Source organism: Pristis pectinata, chromosome 11 (assembly GCF_009764475.1).
Source record: "Pristis pectinata isolate sPriPec2 chromosome 11, sPriPec2.1.pri, whole genome shotgun sequence".
NCBI lineage: Eukaryota > Metazoa > Chordata > Chondrichthyes > Rhinopristiformes > Pristidae > Pristis > Pristis pectinata.
In genome coordinates, this window is record NC_067415.1 from 13,076,448 (window position 1) to 13,095,831 (window position 19,384).

The window sequence follows — 19,384 nt, forward strand, 5'->3', positions numbered from 1 at the left end:
AGGCTGAAAGCTTTTGCCCTGGTTAGCTTCCAGACTTGTTCACTCCAAATGAGACCACTACCAAGCCATTAAACTGAAATAATATGACAGAACAGTTACTGACATTTTTTCCCCTGTTGCAGATTAGATGTCAATGAATGTAGACAATATAGGGGGAAAAAATTACTTCAAAATTTATTCAGATTAGGTACTCAGCCTTAAAAAAATTAAGCCAGGAAACTTGAGTTCTGCACAGATCCACCAATGGTTTAGGTTATTAACTTGCCATATCCTACAGTGAATATTGACAAAGTTGTCTTTTTTGTTTGAAGAATAAATCATGAAATTCAAGGCAGAGAAGATTACAGAGTTTATTCTTTATCTCAGTCATCAAATCACAAAGCAAGCTAGCTCCTTGGGGTGGGGAAAAAAAATCACTGAAAACTCCCAAAAGGCTCTAAGCACCAACCAATTTAGTGCAGGGCTACTGAAACTGGAGTGCAAGTAAACATGGGGCTTATGTAATGAACTCAGAGGCTGTTTCCACACAGGTGTCAGGAGATCCACTTGTGCAAATTTGGTTTTATCACGACTTTGACAATAGTCACAGAAAGTTGCTGCTTGAAATTGCACCCCTCCCCCCCCCCCCAATTATATTTACTTTACACTTGCAACATGGTTAAACCACACCCAACTTCTACCACACATACTCCATAAACTATGCAAGTGCTGTTTTAGTGTTTGTGTTCAAGAATTTTCAACACATGCAATGCGAATATGCTTGGAATACACAAAAGAATGACTACAGAGCATTTTGCGCATTGTTTTGCTATTTTTAATCAGAAAACTACCTGTAAAAGAGAGGATGCCCTGGAAAAAAATGTCAGTGACAAAACTCCAGAATTTTCAATATATAAAACAACTGAAGTACATAACACAAAATTCAGGTAACAAAGATTCATACTTTAAAGAGAACTAACAGCGAATCTGAACACGTGAACTACCATACACATTGAGGACAGCCCACTTTCTTTCATTTCTCCAATCACTTAGAATGACTTGTGTTAACATTTTACAGTACTCCTTCGTTTTTAGAGAAGGATGACAAATTCTCTTCAAAAATAAGAAATAGCCTCAATTGAAGGCAAGAAACAGCACCAAGAGCTCTATGGTGTTAACTTGCAGCAGAATTTATTATGGTAGCACCACAAAACGTTTCATGCATATTATTCACCAGAGGCAGGGGGAGCAAAGATTATACAACTGCTTCTGCTACTGAGAGCACCTAAAACCCACTAATATATAAAAGGAACTACTGCTTCTTTAGTCCATGACATTTGCATACAAATCACAGCTCTGGAATCTTTTCTTAAAAATTCTCTCAGAATATGAAACTTAAAAATGAACAGATTGGTGTATGAAGCAAGAAAATCAATTGAAGATGAAGGATTTCAAAGTCAAAGTCGAGTTTATTGTCATATGCACCAATACATGTGTGCACAGGTGCAATGAAAATAAACTGGAAATCTCCAGTGGGGAGGGACACTAAAGGAGGTGTTAACAACACTTTAGTCCGTGCAATGATTTATACACCTGGGGAAAGATAAAACTAAAGAAATATGAAAAGACTTTAAAGAGTTTGAGTATATAAAAGTGAAGAGAATATTAATATGGATCCCTTAGAGAAAGTGGGAGAAATTATAAAAGACAAAAAGGAAAAGGCTGATTTTATATAGTCTTTGCAGTAGAAGACACAAAGAATACACTGTAATTGTGGGGAACCATGGGTCTAATAAGAGTCAGAGACCTGAATGTAATTAACATTAGTAAAGATTAATAAATAAAGAAACAGCACTGGTGAAATTAAGGCAATTAAAATCTGAACCCCTAACCCAATGGTCTACATTACAGCATGTTTAAAAAGTGGCTGCAGACATAATGTAGGCATTAATAGTTAATTTCCAAAATTCTCTAGATATTGGAATCAAAAAAAAAGTAGAGAATTACAGATCAGTTGAACTGGCATAAGTCATTGGGAAAACAGTGGAATCCATTATTAAGCAAGTGGTCGCAGGGCACTTTGAAAGTCAATGATTTTAGCAGAGTCAACAAGGGTATACCCAACAGGGCAACCAGTGAATGTTAATCTGGACTTTCAAAAATATTTTGATAATCTGCCAAAGGGAACATGGGTTTGGGAGTAAAATATTCACATGGGCAGATGATTGATTAAAAGGACAGAAAACAGCAGGAATAAATGGGTCATTTTCAAGTCTGATACTTTTACCAGTGAGGTGTGTGGAGTGTCACAGGGATTAGTGCTATATATAATTTATATTAATGACTAAAATGGTAAGACAGAGTGCAATATATTCAAATTTCCTGACAGTACAAAGCAATATTGAATTGTCTTCACAGCTTACTTTTCAATCTCCTAAAGATTGTAGTCTGGTTGAGTGATTGGGCAAACTAGGAACAGATGGAACATAAATTTTGAAAAGCTGAGGTTATTGACTTTTGTCAGAATGGAAAAAAAATCAATACATTTAGGAGTTAGAAACTAATTAGTGTACAGAGAGATTTGGGAGGGCTAGTAAGTTAAAACATGCAGGTACTGAGAACATTTAGTGAAGCAAGTAGCAACCTAGCCTCAACAACAAGAGGGTTGGAGTACAAGCATATACAGAAAAAAATTGAGAATTGGTATAGGGCTTTGGTGAGGTCATGTATAGCTTTGTTCTAACCCTGAAGGAGGATACACCTAACTTGGGGCAGTGCTGTGCTGATTCACTACTGATTCTTGTGATGAGGGCATTGTCATACAAGGAGGAGATAAAGAAGAAAGACCTTGCACTTAGAGTTTGGGAAAGTAAGAGGTAAGGTCATTGAATCTGATGGGGCAGAAGTTAACTGGTTGTTTCCTCAGGATGAGAGCTTTGAATATGGAAGCACCATCCGAAGATAAGGTCAGCCATTTAGGACTGCAAAAAGGGAAGCACTTCTTTAAATCAGAGCATTGTAAGTTGTTAGAATTTTTTTTTTAATCCCAGAGGGCTGTAGATCTCAGTCATTGGGTATGTTTCAAGTTGAGATCAATGGATTTTGTAGACACTAAAGAAACCAAAGGAGATGGGGATCAAGGGAGTAGAGTGGGAAAGTGGAGTTGAGGTAGTGGGTTGGCCATGATCTTGCTGAACAGCTCCCAGGCCAAAAGAAACCATCTGCCCCACTCCTGCTACAATTTATGATGTTATGACTAGAGCTAGACAACAACCATATGGAATGAACATATGATGTTAAATTGCCTTCCCAAATTGAAATAAAGTCAATCTAACACAGTAATGGAGACAAGATAATGGTGGTTGTGAGGGAGAGGGGAAAAGGAGAAAGATTCATCACTTCTGGATTAAATAGCTTGTGCAAATTCACTGTAGTTTAGTGCTTAAATAGTAGAACTAAATCAGCATTTTCTAACATCAATATTAAAACTATTAAATGTATTTGTTATTGTGTTATCCCATCATATACTGTTTTTGGTGAACTTTGAACTTCTGGTTGTACAAGTCCAATACAAATACTGAGGGCAGAAGAATGGGGTGTTGGAAAATCTTGTTCTCCCTGGTTACACTTAAAAGAGCATGTAAGGTAAGACATATTCTTGATGATGCAGTGTTTAAAAAAAACAAAAGTAATGAACAATACATAAAAAGCTGTGGACATACTAATAAATCACAAGATTAAAGACTCCGAGAGCCAACACTGGAAAAAAGCTGCAAATTTGAGGTAAATGTTCCATGTAGTTAACTCAAGAAAAATGGCAGCAGGAATTATGTGCACAACCATTGTGTCTTAGGTTGGATGTGATACAGATGTAATGCATTACCATAATCCTCTCCAATGCAAAGGCACCCTAAATCTTTTCCTGTGTTTTAAAACAAAACCTGTGTGCTTCCTTTCCATGGCAGAAATCAATGCTTTCACTTCCTCCCTCTCACCTTTGAGACTTCCTAGACAAGGCAGCAATTGATTGCAACTGCTTTGTTGGTCTGAGACAATTGAGCTACAGAAACTCAACTTTGACAGAAGATTTTAATGAGAACATACGATGTCATTTTAAGTTACTGAAGGTTGAAATTTGTAATTGGTTGTAACTAGCAAAAAGATTAGGCAACTTCAGAGCTGGCCAGAACAAGAATGAGGAGAGGGGTGTGAAATTGCAGTGCAACTCATCAATGGAAGAGGCCCAGGATGTAGAAGACGAATGAGAAAAAGCAGTTTAAGACTTAAAAAAAAATCAGAATTCAGATTGGTCTAAAAGGCAGTAAAAGACTTTATACAGCACAATAATTAAAAAAAAAGACTGGATGGTAATGCAGAACCTTTCATGAATACACATACTTCCTATGCAATTTATAATTGCAAGACTGAGCCAAGTGCTTTCAGTTTTTAGGAAAACCTTTACACTTTTTTGGAAGCAAATATTAGCACAATCATTTTTCTCCCCCCCACGAGATTATAAAAAAAACTCTTAGTACAGCCTGTTGCATCTGAAAACATGCTGCAAATCAAACAATGCCAGTCATCAGGAAAAATAATTAAAAGGTTCCTTAATAGGTTAGTTAGAATGCCCCAGACCACTATAAGGCATTCAATTAAAGAAAACTTGCATCTTTAAAAACCTTGAGAAAAACACAATTGTCATTCATCTGTTCATGGGCCAGGTCATTGAGTGCAATTTGCAGTTATTTCAAAACTTCCTTCCCATACAGAACATTAAAAAAAATGGACTAGTATTGGCTCAATTACATATGCACAAAATCCTCATTGATTCAAGTATTGATCACCTCTGCACTGAACTGATGTGGCAAAGCATGTTTAACCTAGTTCTGCTTTCCTTGTTATGCTGCTGTGACCGAGAATCTCTCCCATAGTCTTGGCCAGGGCTTTCTTCATCAGAGTTTCTTTTCCGTAGCCTGTTCCTTTCTTGTCTAATGTCAGCTTCCGTCTCAGAGTCGCTCAACTCAACATCAGGACAATACCCGTCGTTATCCTGGTAGGCTGCTGTTGTTTGATGCTCAGAAAGCTGCTTGCTCCACAGGCGATCTTTAGCGGATGACCTTCGTAAAGGCTTTTCACAGTTTCGGAAGTCTTCTGAAGTCCTCACTAAACTGTCCAATCTGTCTTTACAAGACTGACCAAATTCTCCCAATTTTGATTTTCTGAAAGTGCCCTGGTTGGCAAAATGATTTGTAAGAGTTGTCACCTTATCATAGGTTTGACTGGAACAGTCTCTCTGAATTACAATGCCCGACCTGCCTGATAAGCCATTTGATTTAAGTAACCCTGGATTATTGCTGTCTCGAGTCTTTCCGTTGGCATTAGCTGATTGTCCACGTAGTGGTATGTGAAGTGCTGATGGCTTGCCAGATGCCTGCTCCACATGACATTCAGCAGATAGTAAAGAACTACCTGCCTGAAGATCCTGTCTGTGGTGGCTGCCTGTCAGCAATAGTCCATTACTTCTTTCCTCGTGTTTAAGCCAGTGATGAGACTGTAACTTCTTTTCACTAGTTCTGGAGCCTTGTGGTGTTGGCACATTGTTTTTACTGTACAAACTACTTTCAATGTTGAGGGACAGTGGACCATTGACAGCAGTGGCAGAACTACTGTTGACACTTCGTGAAGGTTTTGGAGTTGCTTTCAGCTTTATCGTGATTCTTGGAGGATCATGGAACATTAGTCCTTCCCGTGGGAATGGCAAAGGCATCCCTTGAAATGAGAAAATACATTGAAACTTGAAGCTAGTTTCACAAACACAGCAAATCCACCCCCTTTGCCTTCCTCCCAAAGCACAGAAACAAATAAGATTAGTGACTAAGGAACATGGTAGAAATAAGTAAGCAATCTAGAGCTAGTGGAATATTAACTTATCTCCATCTATTATAAAACAAACATACAAGAATAATTATGCAAAAATTACCTCAGTATTAAAAGATTGCTGCATTTAGTATATAGAAATGCTGAATACTGGTTTCCAATCTAAAATGGAATGATGCATTATACCCAAGGTTTCCAAGCTACTTTTGGTTAAACCATTGAGAGGAGGTACCAAATGCTGATTGGGAGTTGAACAAAAGTTGACTACTCCCTAAGGATCAAGGCAACATTGAAGAACCGTGAGAAAGTCACTTGCTAACTGGGCGACAAATGGTGTTGGTAGATGGGGACAGGAACAGGAAGAGAGAAAAACCTTACAACAGTAAACAAAGATATTTTACAAAAGATAGGGTACAATTAACTGACATTTTTGACTATGAAAATTTATGCTGAATAAAAGATTTAAGGCACTGCATAAAACTGCTTTATTTTTGTGCTGTCAACGTCCTGGGTGACAGCCATCACTTCATTCAAAGTTCTGTTCTGTGTGCATCGTTTTTGGTGATGATATTGGTCTATCGTCATCACATGTACTAAGATACAGTAAAAAGCTTTTCTTTGTGTGCCACCCAGTCATATCACGGCATACACAAGTACATCATGGTAGTGAAAAGAAAGAAGCACTGCAGAATAGTGTTGCAGCTATGGAGAAAGTGAAGTGTAGGTAAACAAATAAAGTGTAAGGGCCACAATGAGATAGACTGGGAGATTAAGAGTTCATCTTTGGTGTATTAGAGGTCCATTCAAGAGTCTGATTTATTCAGAATGTGGATACCACTGTAATGGCAACACTTATTGGTCAGCCCTAATTATCAAAAAAAAATGGTAACCTTTGAACCACTGCAATCTCACGCTGAAAGTACTCCCACATGGGATATATCTGATCTCATAAGTAGCCCCAGCAAATATTTTATAATATTCCATGTTTTCTTCTCAGATGTGTGACAGACTATGGGCCTTCAGCAGTACAAATACATAGCTTGTTTCTCAAAAGCCAGATTCCAATAAAACACATACTAACATACATTCAAGCTTGGTATATACTAAGGGCTGAGGGTGCGAGCAGGTTTGAAAAGTGTACATTGGCCAGCCTCATCTGCAAATGACTTAACAGTTCCAATGCATAATCATAAACATACAGCTAATGCAGGGACATTGTTCTTCAGGGTGTGCTTAATCCAGCTTTGCCTTTGCGTCAGGTTCAATTTCTCCGGGAACTAATGAAACATTAGGAGACCCAGCCAAAACAGCTCACATTTGCCAGATTTATCAAACAAGCATCCCTAGACTGAGTCTAGCATGATGCAACGCACTCAACATTTCTTCCAAGAGCTCTATATAAAAAGAAAACTTACTAATCTGCCTTTGACCAGTACTTTTTCATTGCACTTAGAATGAAGGCTTAAATATACAAGAGTATTGATTTGGTTTCTGTACATATACATTTGAAGTCTTTTGAAATGCTGTCAGTCAATGGAACAACCTGTCAAAGCAGTGAACAAAATATAGATTTTTTTTGTTGATGAAGCAGCAAATGTTCAATAAGTACAATGGTTGTATGATGGAAGGAAATGCTGTAAAAACTTGGAAATTTAAATTCTGAAGAAAAAAAAACGGGGAGAAAGTGGAAAGTTAAGTAAATTTGAAATCAAGATGAAAAAGAGATTCATAGCTTGTGGAAATTTGAAGATAATAATCAAATTAACAGGAGGATGCAAAGTAGTAAATACATAGACAATGAGGGAAATGCTGCCTTAAAGCAAAATTGCTTCAATTATACAACAGAGATATGGATCTAATCTGAAGTATGGATGAAAACAAAAATCTTCTTTAAAATGTTTGCGTTAAAACGAACTGAAAAAAGTCACAAGATAGAATTATGATGAAAGAAAGCACCAGCCTCGTCAGTGACAACAACCCACTCACTGCAGTGTCTTAATTTAATAATTCCATAAAGGATTTGTCCCATCAGTTCATCCCTTAGTTTAAGAAACATCTTTAAAAAAAACACAAAAAAAATCAAGCTGTGCTATTCTCAATTTTTCTAAAAATTCTACTCAGCCAGGTCTCTTTTAAAGATGTTAACCATCTCTTAGAGTGTGGGCCCCCTCGTCATTTTATCTAATTTGAACATCTCTTATTTCCAACTTTTCCCAGTTCAAATGAAACCAAAATGACAACTGGGTTCTTTCTCCACAAATATTGCTTATCCTGCTGTGTATTTTTAGTTTTCAGTTCAGATTTCCAGCAATTGCAGAATTTTGGTCTTGTGTTCTGACAGTGCACTGCAAGTTTTACTACTCTTGGGAAAAAAATATTTAAACACTGCCTAGCCTGCAATCTCATTCTAAGCAACACAAATCTCTGCACTGCAACAGCAACCAGGAAGAATAAGAATGCACGAGAAGTACTGGTATATATTTACCTGCAGCAGTGTGCTGATTCAGGACTTGAATATGCAAATTGAAAAGTTGTTCTTGCACTTTACTCTGTGACAATTTCAGTTTCTCTCTTCTGCTAACCATGTAACAAAGATTCCTCACCTAAAGGGAATAGACAGGGACACCAGTTTAAGTATTTTTTTAGTATTTGTAAACCCCAAATTATTGTCTCTCTTTTTTTTTTACAGACATGCAATATAAAAAAAATGCAAGAATTCGAACCCTTTCTAAGTCTTGCCGTAGATGCATGAACATCTTCATTCTGGAATGGATTCGGTCTTCCTTTTGCTGGCCCAAGCAATTTTCTTCATCTTCCTTTGGAGGTAGTAATGGTTTACTGAAGTTGCTTTTCCTTTTCAGTTTCCAATACTCAAAAATATATTCCACCACCTGCTCAGAGAAATGCAGTTCACCAGCTACATCAGCAACCCTCACTAAGGTATAAAATTCTTCCTCTAGCTCCTGAAGTTTCTGTGCACGCAGGCCTTTCTTCTCTGTTTCAGTCTGCTTCTGCTTTTGCTCACTGATCTTTGCACTTTGCTCACAGTCACCTTCTTGATTCTGCCTGTTTTTACTATGTTTGAGGCAGTAGGACTTGAACTTCACCTCATCACCGTCATCCAGGATAGTCTTCATCTCCAGACTGTGTTCAAAAGCACAAGTTACGTGAAAGGCTGTGATGCAGCTCTTCACTGAGCACTGAGGATTAAAGCATGAAAACACATAACAAATGAATGAAAAACTCAAAACTTGTGATAAATATATTGACCAGCTGAGTATTTAAGTGAAACAATTTTTGTTTTCCCAATTCCATGTGTAGAGTCCATTCACTCACAAGAGCTTTGTTTATACATAATTTCTACGTTTTAGTCCTGCAGCAGCACTTCAAATCATGACAATGTTAATTTTTTAATTACTTAAAATTATACAGAATTTACAAAATTGTTACACTGAAAGAGAAGGCATCTTCCAACTTTAAATTACTGTTTACTGTACAAAGGACTGAAATCTTTCTGGTGCAGCTAGCATTTAAACAGGTCCAGTGAGAATCTCCCTCAGGTATATTTGAGTCTCTAAATCAGAGTGTACGAACAGGGCAAAGTTATGCCACAAGAACTGACCCAACATGTAGAATCACTTCAATGTACGTCGTTCTACAATGCTAACATTTTATGAATGGGCTAAGGAAGTCTTGACAAGAGTAAACCATGTTGTGCCTTCTCATTATCTCTGTTCCAAGTATTGAGAGAAATTCAGATACACCTCAGTTAAAGTAATTAAATGAATGTTGCAACAGCCTGATATGAGTATTCAAACACAAGCATACAAGGGCAGAAAGGAAATCTCATTTCACCTAGAATCAATCACATCTGTTATTTACCCACCCCTTAACCAGCTTCCTGGGAGAAGCATACCTGAATGCAAGCGCCGGTCTTCAATTTGCAGAGGCTACAGACTAATGACCATCGGCTTGGTGGAATGTGAGACACCTTTGTGATTGGTTCCATTCTTTCTGGGCAGGCAATACTGACCTAGTCACAATAAAAAGAAATTACAACATTTTTCAGTTTGAAACAAAACTAATGTCAAATGGCTAATTATGATTTGCTAGGGCTCAAACTGAATCAATGAATCAGTACCTTAGTCTCTTAACTGGAACAACTTAAATCACTGGGAATGGCATGCATGCACACTTGCCAATATTGTACTGTACTAATTCCCAGTAAGGAAACCTCTTAAATTACTGAAAGAATACAGCAGGCAATAATGTTCTTCTACAAAGCGAAACTGCTTATTGGATTTGAATCCTCATAATGGAATTCATTTTTAAGTAAACACCTGTAAACATTTAAGAGTCAACAAGAACAACTTGCAAAATAACAGTATGTCTGCTATTCCAATTAAGTGAAACAAACTACAGAAATGCTTCCGTAGTTACATAATATTTAACATACACAGGTGATATAATATTACTCATGAAATGTGTATTTGATGTTTTATATTTTACAAAATATAAGAATAACACTTAAGTACAAATTCATAATCATTAAATAATAATCACAACTGGATTAACTTTCTCCCTTAAAATATCCACCGATCTAGTAATTACATTTATTAATCACAAATTCTCCACAACAGCAGTCTCCCTCATTCTGCAGCGGTTTAAAATATTAGCTGAAATGAGTGTCTCCAGCTCATCAGCGCAAATCAAAAAATCTGCAAGGTACCCAAAGGGTCAAATCTTTCATCCTAAACAGATAGCATTTAACTATCAACTATGATTTATTCCCAAATGATCCTTGATTCAGGTTTAAATAGGAGGTAGACTTCTTTTAAAATTCAACCAAGCAGTGAGTGGAATTAAGTCCATGCTTTTTGGTGTCAGGAAATCAGAATGGAGCAGAGGAAGCCCAGGTGTGTTCTTTTTCTATTCTTCAATTAGCCCTTCTGACAGGATAACCAGGCTGCAGTAGCAAAAATGGATTGGAAGACTAGTTCAGAATAAAAGATACGAGAACACAGTGGTCTAGAAACTCATTAGCCCATTAAAAGACGAGCTAAAAAGCCACAGTAAGGTTTGCTTTCGTGCCCTTCATGCAAATTCCCTGCTTGCATTTCAAGCACTTTACAGTACGAATAATTTCAAAGACTCAAAACCCCTGCTGGAAACAGAATAGAACTATGACTAACTGATTTCACATCCTCCCCTTCTTTAAAAAAAATATGGTGTTCACCCCTACAAGTCACCGTGGAGCTTGGGAGCAGGTACTACTGCACACAGAGACTGGGACATCCATGGGGGAGAAGATGGGACACCTTCAAAAAGTTTCAACACACCATTGTCAGGTGGTGGTCAGAGAGATTAACACCTGCAGTGGTGCCCAGAGGACTTGGTACCGGTAGTCAAGATCTATGGAAACAGCAACAAATCACATCTGCCAACACATGGACGGTCACTCACACACTCACCACCTCTACAACACTCATAAGCATACCTTATGTGTTTATAGCTATTCAATGTCATCATACACAAACATTCCAACAAAATACCTCCCCTTCTCTTGCAGAGGGAACTAGCTCACAACCACTGAATGCAACAGGATGGAAGGGATCCCTAATCATACCCAAAGACCAAATTCTTTTTTAAAAAAAAGAACAGAAGAGTGTAATGAGCATCATAACTCAATTGCCAATACCATTGACCAGGAGTGGATCAGGGATGACCGAGGATTCTCTACAATCCTCCTCACATTCCAACCTCCAATTACAAACTTTCTACCTTCAGTCTAGATGAACCAAAAGGTTCTCCTTTTATATACCTCTTCCTCGCACCATACCCATACTCTCTCATTTTAGATACTTACTTAAACAGACCATGGTAGCTCGGAGACTTGGAGCCCACATCGTAAATTTCTAACACCCTCAATCCTGGCAAATTTCTTGCCCATGATGCTCCTGGTCTACGTTCAAGGAAGAGATGACTTCCTTTGCCCTGAATGCAGAGTGTCCATGAATTCTTCATGCAGTAGCAAGGTGAAAATGAGACATCCATCAGCTGCCACAGCCTGGATATAATCCAGGAGCTCTGCAGAATAATGACCCTCACTTTTGTACCTAGAGCAGTCTTGGCAAATGTGCTTGGCTGAATCTGTGCTGTAGAAGGTGACAGATCTCAAAAAAAAACCCTCAGGAAATCTTAGCGTCCAGATGCACTCTTCCTCTATAGATGGAGGTAGGAAGAAACAAGGCTGCTGCAAAGCTGAGGAGCACCCCCCCCCCCCAACAAGATCCATTCTAACTCACTTCTGTTTTCAACTTTGCTTTCAGCCCTTCTGCTCCTGGTGGTGCTACTAAAGCATCCATTATAAGCAAGAGCAAAAACGTCCCTCGATAGCAACATTCTCCCTGGCTCCAAGAAACACTTCAATGTCATCCAATGCTCTCCTTCAACTCAACATGCAATCGTCAGAATCAGATTAATTATCACTGACTTAGATGATGTGAGATTTGTTATTTTGTGGCAGCAGTACAGTGCAGAGATAAAATTGTCTATTATAAAAATAAATAGTGCAAAAAGGAATAACGAGGTAGCATTCATGGACTGTTCAAAAATCTGATGGCAGAGGTGAAGAAGCTGTTTCTGAATTGTTGAGTGTGGGTCAATGAATCTACAAATAATAGATTATCCCTTTAAATAGCAGAGGGATAGGGCTTGCCCTGACACAAAAGGCTATTTAATTGCACAATTCAGTTTCACAGGGAGCAACTAGTTGGGGATTTCACATGGATCGGTATAATCTGTTCACACCACATGCATAAGCAGAGAAACAACTCTGCATGCTATATGATCACAAATGCATTTACTGATTGATATTATGTTAGAAGTCAATCACATAACATGTTAAAAACTTGCACTAGAAAAAACTGAATTTCTGGATGAGTGCATTTTGTTACTTTTGGAAACTAAATAAATTCCAGTTCAAGGAAATGAGGAACAAGTCTACTGTGAAACAAGTTATATTACTTCATTTTTCAAACCATCCTGCATTAACATATCCCTTGATCTCGTGAGTTTTCATAACTTATTTTGTCCTTTGAAACAATCACTTTGATATTTCAGGCAGCAACAAACAGGGATTTCCATCAAAATGCTTTCAAATTTCCATTTACCTCAGGTATCCACAAGGCACAGCTAACATGTGCCCACTTGGTTCCAGCCCGTGTGGCTTTCATTGCTCCACCTTGCTTTGGACACAAAAGACACTGTGGATAAATTCCAAGGACACAAGTGCGACACAACCAGCTACCTTCAGGCACTTTTAGAATCCCATAGCAAGCCTAAATGTAATGGAAAATTTTTTTTAAGAAGTGGATAAAAATCAACTTAAATATTTATAGTTTTCATGAGCTGGATATTACATCAATTATCAACTTAAAATACAGAAGTCTCTGCCAGTTCTGGCCTCTAATACATTCCTGATTTTCAAATGTTCCAACAATGGTGGCTATACTTTCAGCTGTCAAGTTCCCAATCTCTGGTATTTCACTCCTACTATTCTTGTCTCTTCCTCTCGCTCTTATCTTTATCTTATCGCTCTTCAACCTAACATCAGGTCATCTGTTCTAATAGCCTTGTGTTTCAACGCCCAATGCACTTTTTCTGTGAAGTGCATTCACAGGAAACACACTTTCCTGTGAATGCACATCACAGGAAAAAGTTCCCCTCAATGGTACTATAAATGAAAGCCCGATGCTCCTGTTGAATGTTAAACAGGAGACCTGTTCAGGATTTAGGTTAATCACTCCAAATGAACTTGAGTGCAAAAACACTGCAGCTTTGCATCGCTAGTCAACAGATACAGTTACAGTTTTACTATTGGTTAAAAGATGAATGTGCTTGGAGCTCACAAATTTAGAAAGATTTCAAAGGACAGCCAAGTTAAAAAATACATTGCAACTATAGTTTTGAACCCTGGTTCTCTCCTGGATATTAAGTACTAATCAAAACCACTTGAATTAAAGTTTAAAAAGCGAATAAAAATAAAACTTGAGGTTTCGTTTTGGCAGGCTTCAGGACGTTGGAACAGCTAGTTTTTTTTAAATTCTCATTGGGAATAGTGGGGCAGGACTGCGCAGATGCGTGACGTCAGCAGGTAGCACACAGGCAGTTTAAAAAGCAGACTGCCATATCCAGCGGGCAGCAGAGTGATTGGGCTTTGGCTCAACGGGCTTAGGCGGTAAAGGGGCGAGGAGAGGTAGGTGATTTGAGGAAAGGAAGTAGCACGAGTGTGGTTTTCTGTGCTTGGTGTCAGACGTGGGAGGTCCTGGAGTCTCCTAGCCTCCAGGACAACCACATCTGCATCAGGTATGTCGAACTGCAGCTCCTGAGGGACCGTGTCAGGGAACTGGAGATGCAGCTCGATCACCTTCGTATGGTCAGGGAGAATGAGGTGATAGAAAGGAGTTATAAGCAGGGAGTTATAGGCAGGTAGTTACACTGGGGCGATGGGAGTCAGGCAAGTGGGTCACAGTCAGGAGGGGGAAAGGGGAAGAGTCAGGTACTAGAGAGTACCCCTGTGGCTATACCCCTTGACAATAAGTACTCCTGCTTGATTAACTGTTAGGGGAGACAGCCTACCTGGGGGAAGCAACAGTGGCAGTGTCTCTGGCACAGAGTCTGGCCCTGTGGCTCAGAAGGGTAGGGAAGGAAAGGAAAGGAAAGGAGAGAGGAGGGCATTAGATAGGGGACTCTATAGTTAGGGGGCAGACAGGCAATTCTGTGGACACAGGAAAGAAACTCGGAAGGTAATTTGCCTCCCAGGTGCCAGGGTCTGAGCTGGTTCCGATCACATCTAAGATATCCTGCAGAGGGAGGGAGGGAGAACAGCCAGAAGCTGTGGTACATATTTGGCATCAACTACATAGGTAGGAAAAGGGATGAGGTCCTGAAAAAAAAGACTATAGTGAGTTAGGAAGGAAGTTGAGAAGCAGGACCTCAAAAGGTAGTAATTTCAGGATTACTGCCTGTGCCACGCGACAGTGAGTATAGGAAAAGAATGAGGTGGAGGTTAAATGCGTGACTGAGGGATTGGAGTAAGGGGCAGGGATTCAGATTTCTGGATCATTGGGGCCTCTTTTGGGGCAGGTATGGACGGGTTGCACTTTAATCCCAGGGGGACCAATATCCTGGCGGGGAGGTTTGCTAAGGCTACTGGGGGGGGGGGGGGGAGTTTAAACTAGGTTTGTTGGGGTGTGGGATCCAAACTGGAGAGACCGGGGAAGAGGTGTTTGGCTCTCAAATAGAGAAAGCTTGTAGTAGGTACGAGGGGGAGGATAGGCAGGTGATAGAGAAGGGAGGTGCTCAGACCAGTTTGAGATGTGTCTATTTTAATGCAAGGAGTATAGTGAACAAAGCAGATGAGCTTAGAGCTTGGATAAATACTTGGAGCTATGATGTGGTGGCCATTACAGAGAATTGGATGGCTCAGGGACTGGAATGGTTACTTCAAGTGCTGGGTTTCAGATGTTTCAGAAAGGACAGGGAGGGAGGCAAAAGAGGTGGGGGAGTGGCACTGTTGATCAGAGATAGTGTCACGGCTGCAGAAAAGGTGGACATCATGGAGGGACTGTCTACGGAGTCTCTGTGGGTGGAGGTTAGGAACAGGAAGGGGTCAATAACTTTACTGGGTTTTTTTAAAAAATATATAGGCCACCCAATAGTAACAGGGATATGGAGGAACAAATAGGGAAGCAGATGCTAGAAAGGTGTGATAACAACAGTTGTTGTGATGGGAGATTTTAATTTCCCAAACATCGACTGGCATCTCCATACAGTGAGGGGTTTAGATGGGGTGGAGTTTAAGTGTGTTCTGGAAGGATTCTTGACACAATATGTAGATATGCCTACAAGAGGAGAGGCTGTGCTTGATTTGGTATTGGGAAATGAACCTGGTCAAGTGTCAGATCTCTCAGTAAGAGAGAATTTGAGATAGTGATCATAATTCTCTCCCCTTTACAATAGCATTGGAGAGAGAGAGGAACAGACAGACCAGAAAGGCGTTTACTTGGAGTAAAGGGAATTATGAGGCTCTCAGGCAGGAAATTGGAAGCTTAAATTGGGAAATGTTCTCAGGGAAAAATACAGAAGAAATGTGGCAAATATTCAGGGGATATTTGTGTGGAGTTCTGCATAGGCACATTCCAATGAGACAGGGGAGTCATGAAAGGATACAGAATCATGGTGTACAAAGGTTATAATGAATCTAGTCAAAAGGAAAAGAAAAAGCTTACAAAAGGTTCAGAGAGCTAGGTAATGTTAGAGATCTGGAAGAGTATAAGGCTAACGAGGAGGAGCGCAAGAAGGAAATTGGGAGAGCGAAAAGGGGCCATAAGAAGGCCTTGGCAGACAGGATTAAGGAAAACCCCAAGACTTTCTACAAGTATGTGAAAAGCAAGAGGATAAGATGTGAAAGAATAGGGCCTATCAAGCACAGCAGTGGGGAAGTGTGTATGGATCCGAAAGAAATAGAAGAGGTACTTACTGAATACTTTACGTCAGTATTCACCACGGAAAAAGATCTGGGGGACTGTAGTGAGTACTTGCAGCAGGCTGAAAAGCTTGAGCGTGTAGATATTAAGAAAGAGGAGGTGCTGAAACTTTTAGAAAGCATCAAGTTGGATAAGTCGCCGGGACCGGATGAGATGTACCCCAGGCTGCTGTGGGAGGCGAGGGAAGAGATTGCGGAGCCTCTGGCGATGATCTTTGCATCACCAAATGGAGACAGGAGATGTTCCGAAGGATTGTGGATGTTGTTCCCTTATTCAAGGGAGGGAGTAGAGATAGCCCAGGAAATTATAGACCAGTGAGTCTTACTTCAGTGGTTGGTAAACTGATGGAGAAGGTCCTGAAAGGCAGGATTTATGAAAATTTGGAGAGGTACAATATGATTAGGAATAGTCAGCATGGCTTTGTCAAGGGCAGGTCCTGCCTTACGAGCCCGATTGAATTTGTTGAGGATGTGACTAAACACATCAATGATGGGAGAACAATAGATGTTGTGTATATGGATTTCAGCAAGGCTTTTGATAAGGTACCCCATGCAAGGCTTATTGAGAAAGTAAGGAGGCATGGGATCCAAGGGGACATTGCAATGTGGATGCAGAACTGGCTGGCCCACAGAAGGCAAAGAGTGGTTGTTGAAGGGTTGCACTCTGAGTGGAGGTCGGTGACCAGTGGTGTACCTCAGGGATCTGTACTGGGACATTTACTCTTTGTGATTTTTATAAACGACCTGGATGAGGAAGTGGAGGGGTGGGTTAGTAAGTTTGCAGATGATACAGAGGTTGGATGTGTTGTGGATAGTATAGAGGGCTGTCAGAGGTTACAGCGGGACATAGATAGGATGCAAAGTTGGGCTGAGAAGTGGCAGATGCAGCTCAACCCAGATAAGTGTGAAGTTGTTCATTTTGGTAGGTCAAATATGATGGCAGAGTATAGTATTAATGGTAGGACTCTAGGCAGTGTGGAAGATCAGAGGGATCTTGGGGTCAGAGTCCATAGGACGCTCAAAGCAGCTGCACAGGTTGATTCCGTGGTTAAGGCGGCATATGGTGTATTGTCGTTCATCAACTGTGGAATTGAATTTATGAGCCGAGAGGTATTGTTGCAGCTGTATAGGACCCTGGTCAGACCCCACTTGGAATACTGTGCTCAGTTCTGGTCGCCTCACTACAGGAAGGATGTGGAAGTCATAGAAAGGGTGCAGAGGAGATTTACAAGGATGCTGCCTGGAATGCAGAGCATGCCTTATGAAAGCAGGTTGCAGGAACTTGGCCTTTTCTCCTTAGAGCGACGAAGGATGATGGGGGGACCTGATAGAGGTATATGAGATAATGGGAGGCATTGATCAGGTAGATAGTCAGAGGCTTTTCCCCAGGGCTGAAATGGTTGCCACAAGAGGACATAGGTTTAAGGTGCTGGGGAGTAGGTACAGAGGAGATGTCAGGGGTAAGTTTTTTTTTTTACTCAGAGTGATGAGTGCGTGGAATGGGCTACCAGCAACAGTGGTGGAAGTGGATACGATAGGGTCTTTTAAGAGACCTTTGGATAGGTACATAGAGCTGAGAAAAATAGAGGGCTATGGGTAAGCCTAGTAATGTCTAAGGTAGGGACATGTTCGGCACAGCCTTGTGGGCCAAAGGGCCTGAATTGTGCTGTAGGTTTTCTATGTTTCTGAACCGTACTGTGTCAAATAAAATCTAACCTGTTGCAACATTTTGACACCGATAATGAACTGTGGGCAAGTGCAATCAAGCCACCCATCAAGTTATGTATCCAAAGCCATTGCTGACAACAATACAATGTGTAGATCTTTATCCTATTGATTCTTTATAAGGGCCAAGAGGAATGAAGGATACAGAGACAAGGAAAATTTACAGTTGACTGGTGGCAACAAGTCCACCAAGACAAGGAACCAAGACCTTTTGTGGATAAATAAATCAAGCAAGAAATGACAGCACACCCACCTCATTAGAAAGTTATTTATATATGTATCTCACCACTAAAATGGAGAGGATAAACACTCTTAGGACCTTAGTAATAAAACCTTGCAGGACTTGAAGTGTGTAAGAATAACCACAGTTACAGGATTCTTCCATAGTTTTAATCTCTTCAGTATTCCACTGGTAACTAAAGGATCTAACTACTTTTTTTTTAAACTCAGCTAGAGGACAACTTATCAGCAAAGGCACCATTGAGTGATAAACACTTCTGTTAATTTGCTGAATGCAACATTTACAAAACTCCTTGTAAAAGGAAAATCCAAGGCCCTTACATTAGACTATCACTATCACCATAAACTAAACAGTATTTCAATCCATTAATCTACATTTGCCCAAAATTATAAATTTAAACTTTTCATTCTGAAAACCAATTGGCCTCAGAAATTAACACTGCACTCTCACCAACCCTGCTCTCAATTAGTTGGAAGAATTATACAAGTTTGGTTATGTTATTAAGCCAACGATGTAGAGGCTGGAAGAATACCTGGGAATTTGAGTTCTGTAAACAAAATCTCTTAAGAAATCTGGGCATTGTAAAACAAAACCCGGAGAGAAACACAGTCCAGATGAAGGATCTCGACCTGAAACACCAGCTGCCCATTTCCCTCCATAGATGTGGCCTGACCTGCCGAGTTTCTCCATTGCATTGTGTGTGTTGCTATTGTAAAAACCCAGTTAGTTTACTTCAGGGAATTAAGTTTACCAATCTTATCTGGTCTGCAAGTCTAATTCCAATTCCATATCATCCTGACTGCTTTTAAACTGCCTCTGCCATGCTCTGGCAAACCAATTACTTGCATTGGACTACATGGGAACTAAGGTTGGGCAATAAATGCTGAGTTAGCCAGCAATGCCAACAGCTTAAAAAATACTTAAAACAAAATGCACACTATAAATCCACCTCTAGTATTCTACAGTTGGAACTTGAACTTTTAATTATATTAGATTTATCTAATTCTGTATTT

General features: G+C 39.8%; 1 protein-coding gene across 2 annotated transcripts in view; it reads right to left on the reverse strand.

Moving 5' to 3' along the window:
• Nucleotides 1–798: 798 nt before the first annotated feature.
• Nucleotides 799–19,384, reverse strand: part of jade3 (jade family PHD finger 3) — a 40,190-nt gene continuing 21,604 nt past the window's right edge. For both annotated transcript variants that reach the window (XM_052026491.1, XM_052026490.1), the window contains 5 exons: nt 13,029–13,196; nt 9,773–9,889; nt 8,580–9,056; nt 8,342–8,459; nt 799–5,748 (listed from right to left, as the gene is read on the reverse strand). In XM_052026491.1, coding sequence (XP_051882451.1) covers nt 4,820–5,748; nt 8,342–8,459; nt 8,580–9,056; nt 9,773–9,889; nt 13,029–13,196 — 1,809 coding nt within the window. In that variant the 3' untranslated portion in view covers nt 799–4,819. The remainder of the gene's footprint in view (nt 5,749–8,341; nt 8,460–8,579; nt 9,057–9,772; nt 9,890–13,028; nt 13,197–19,384) is intronic.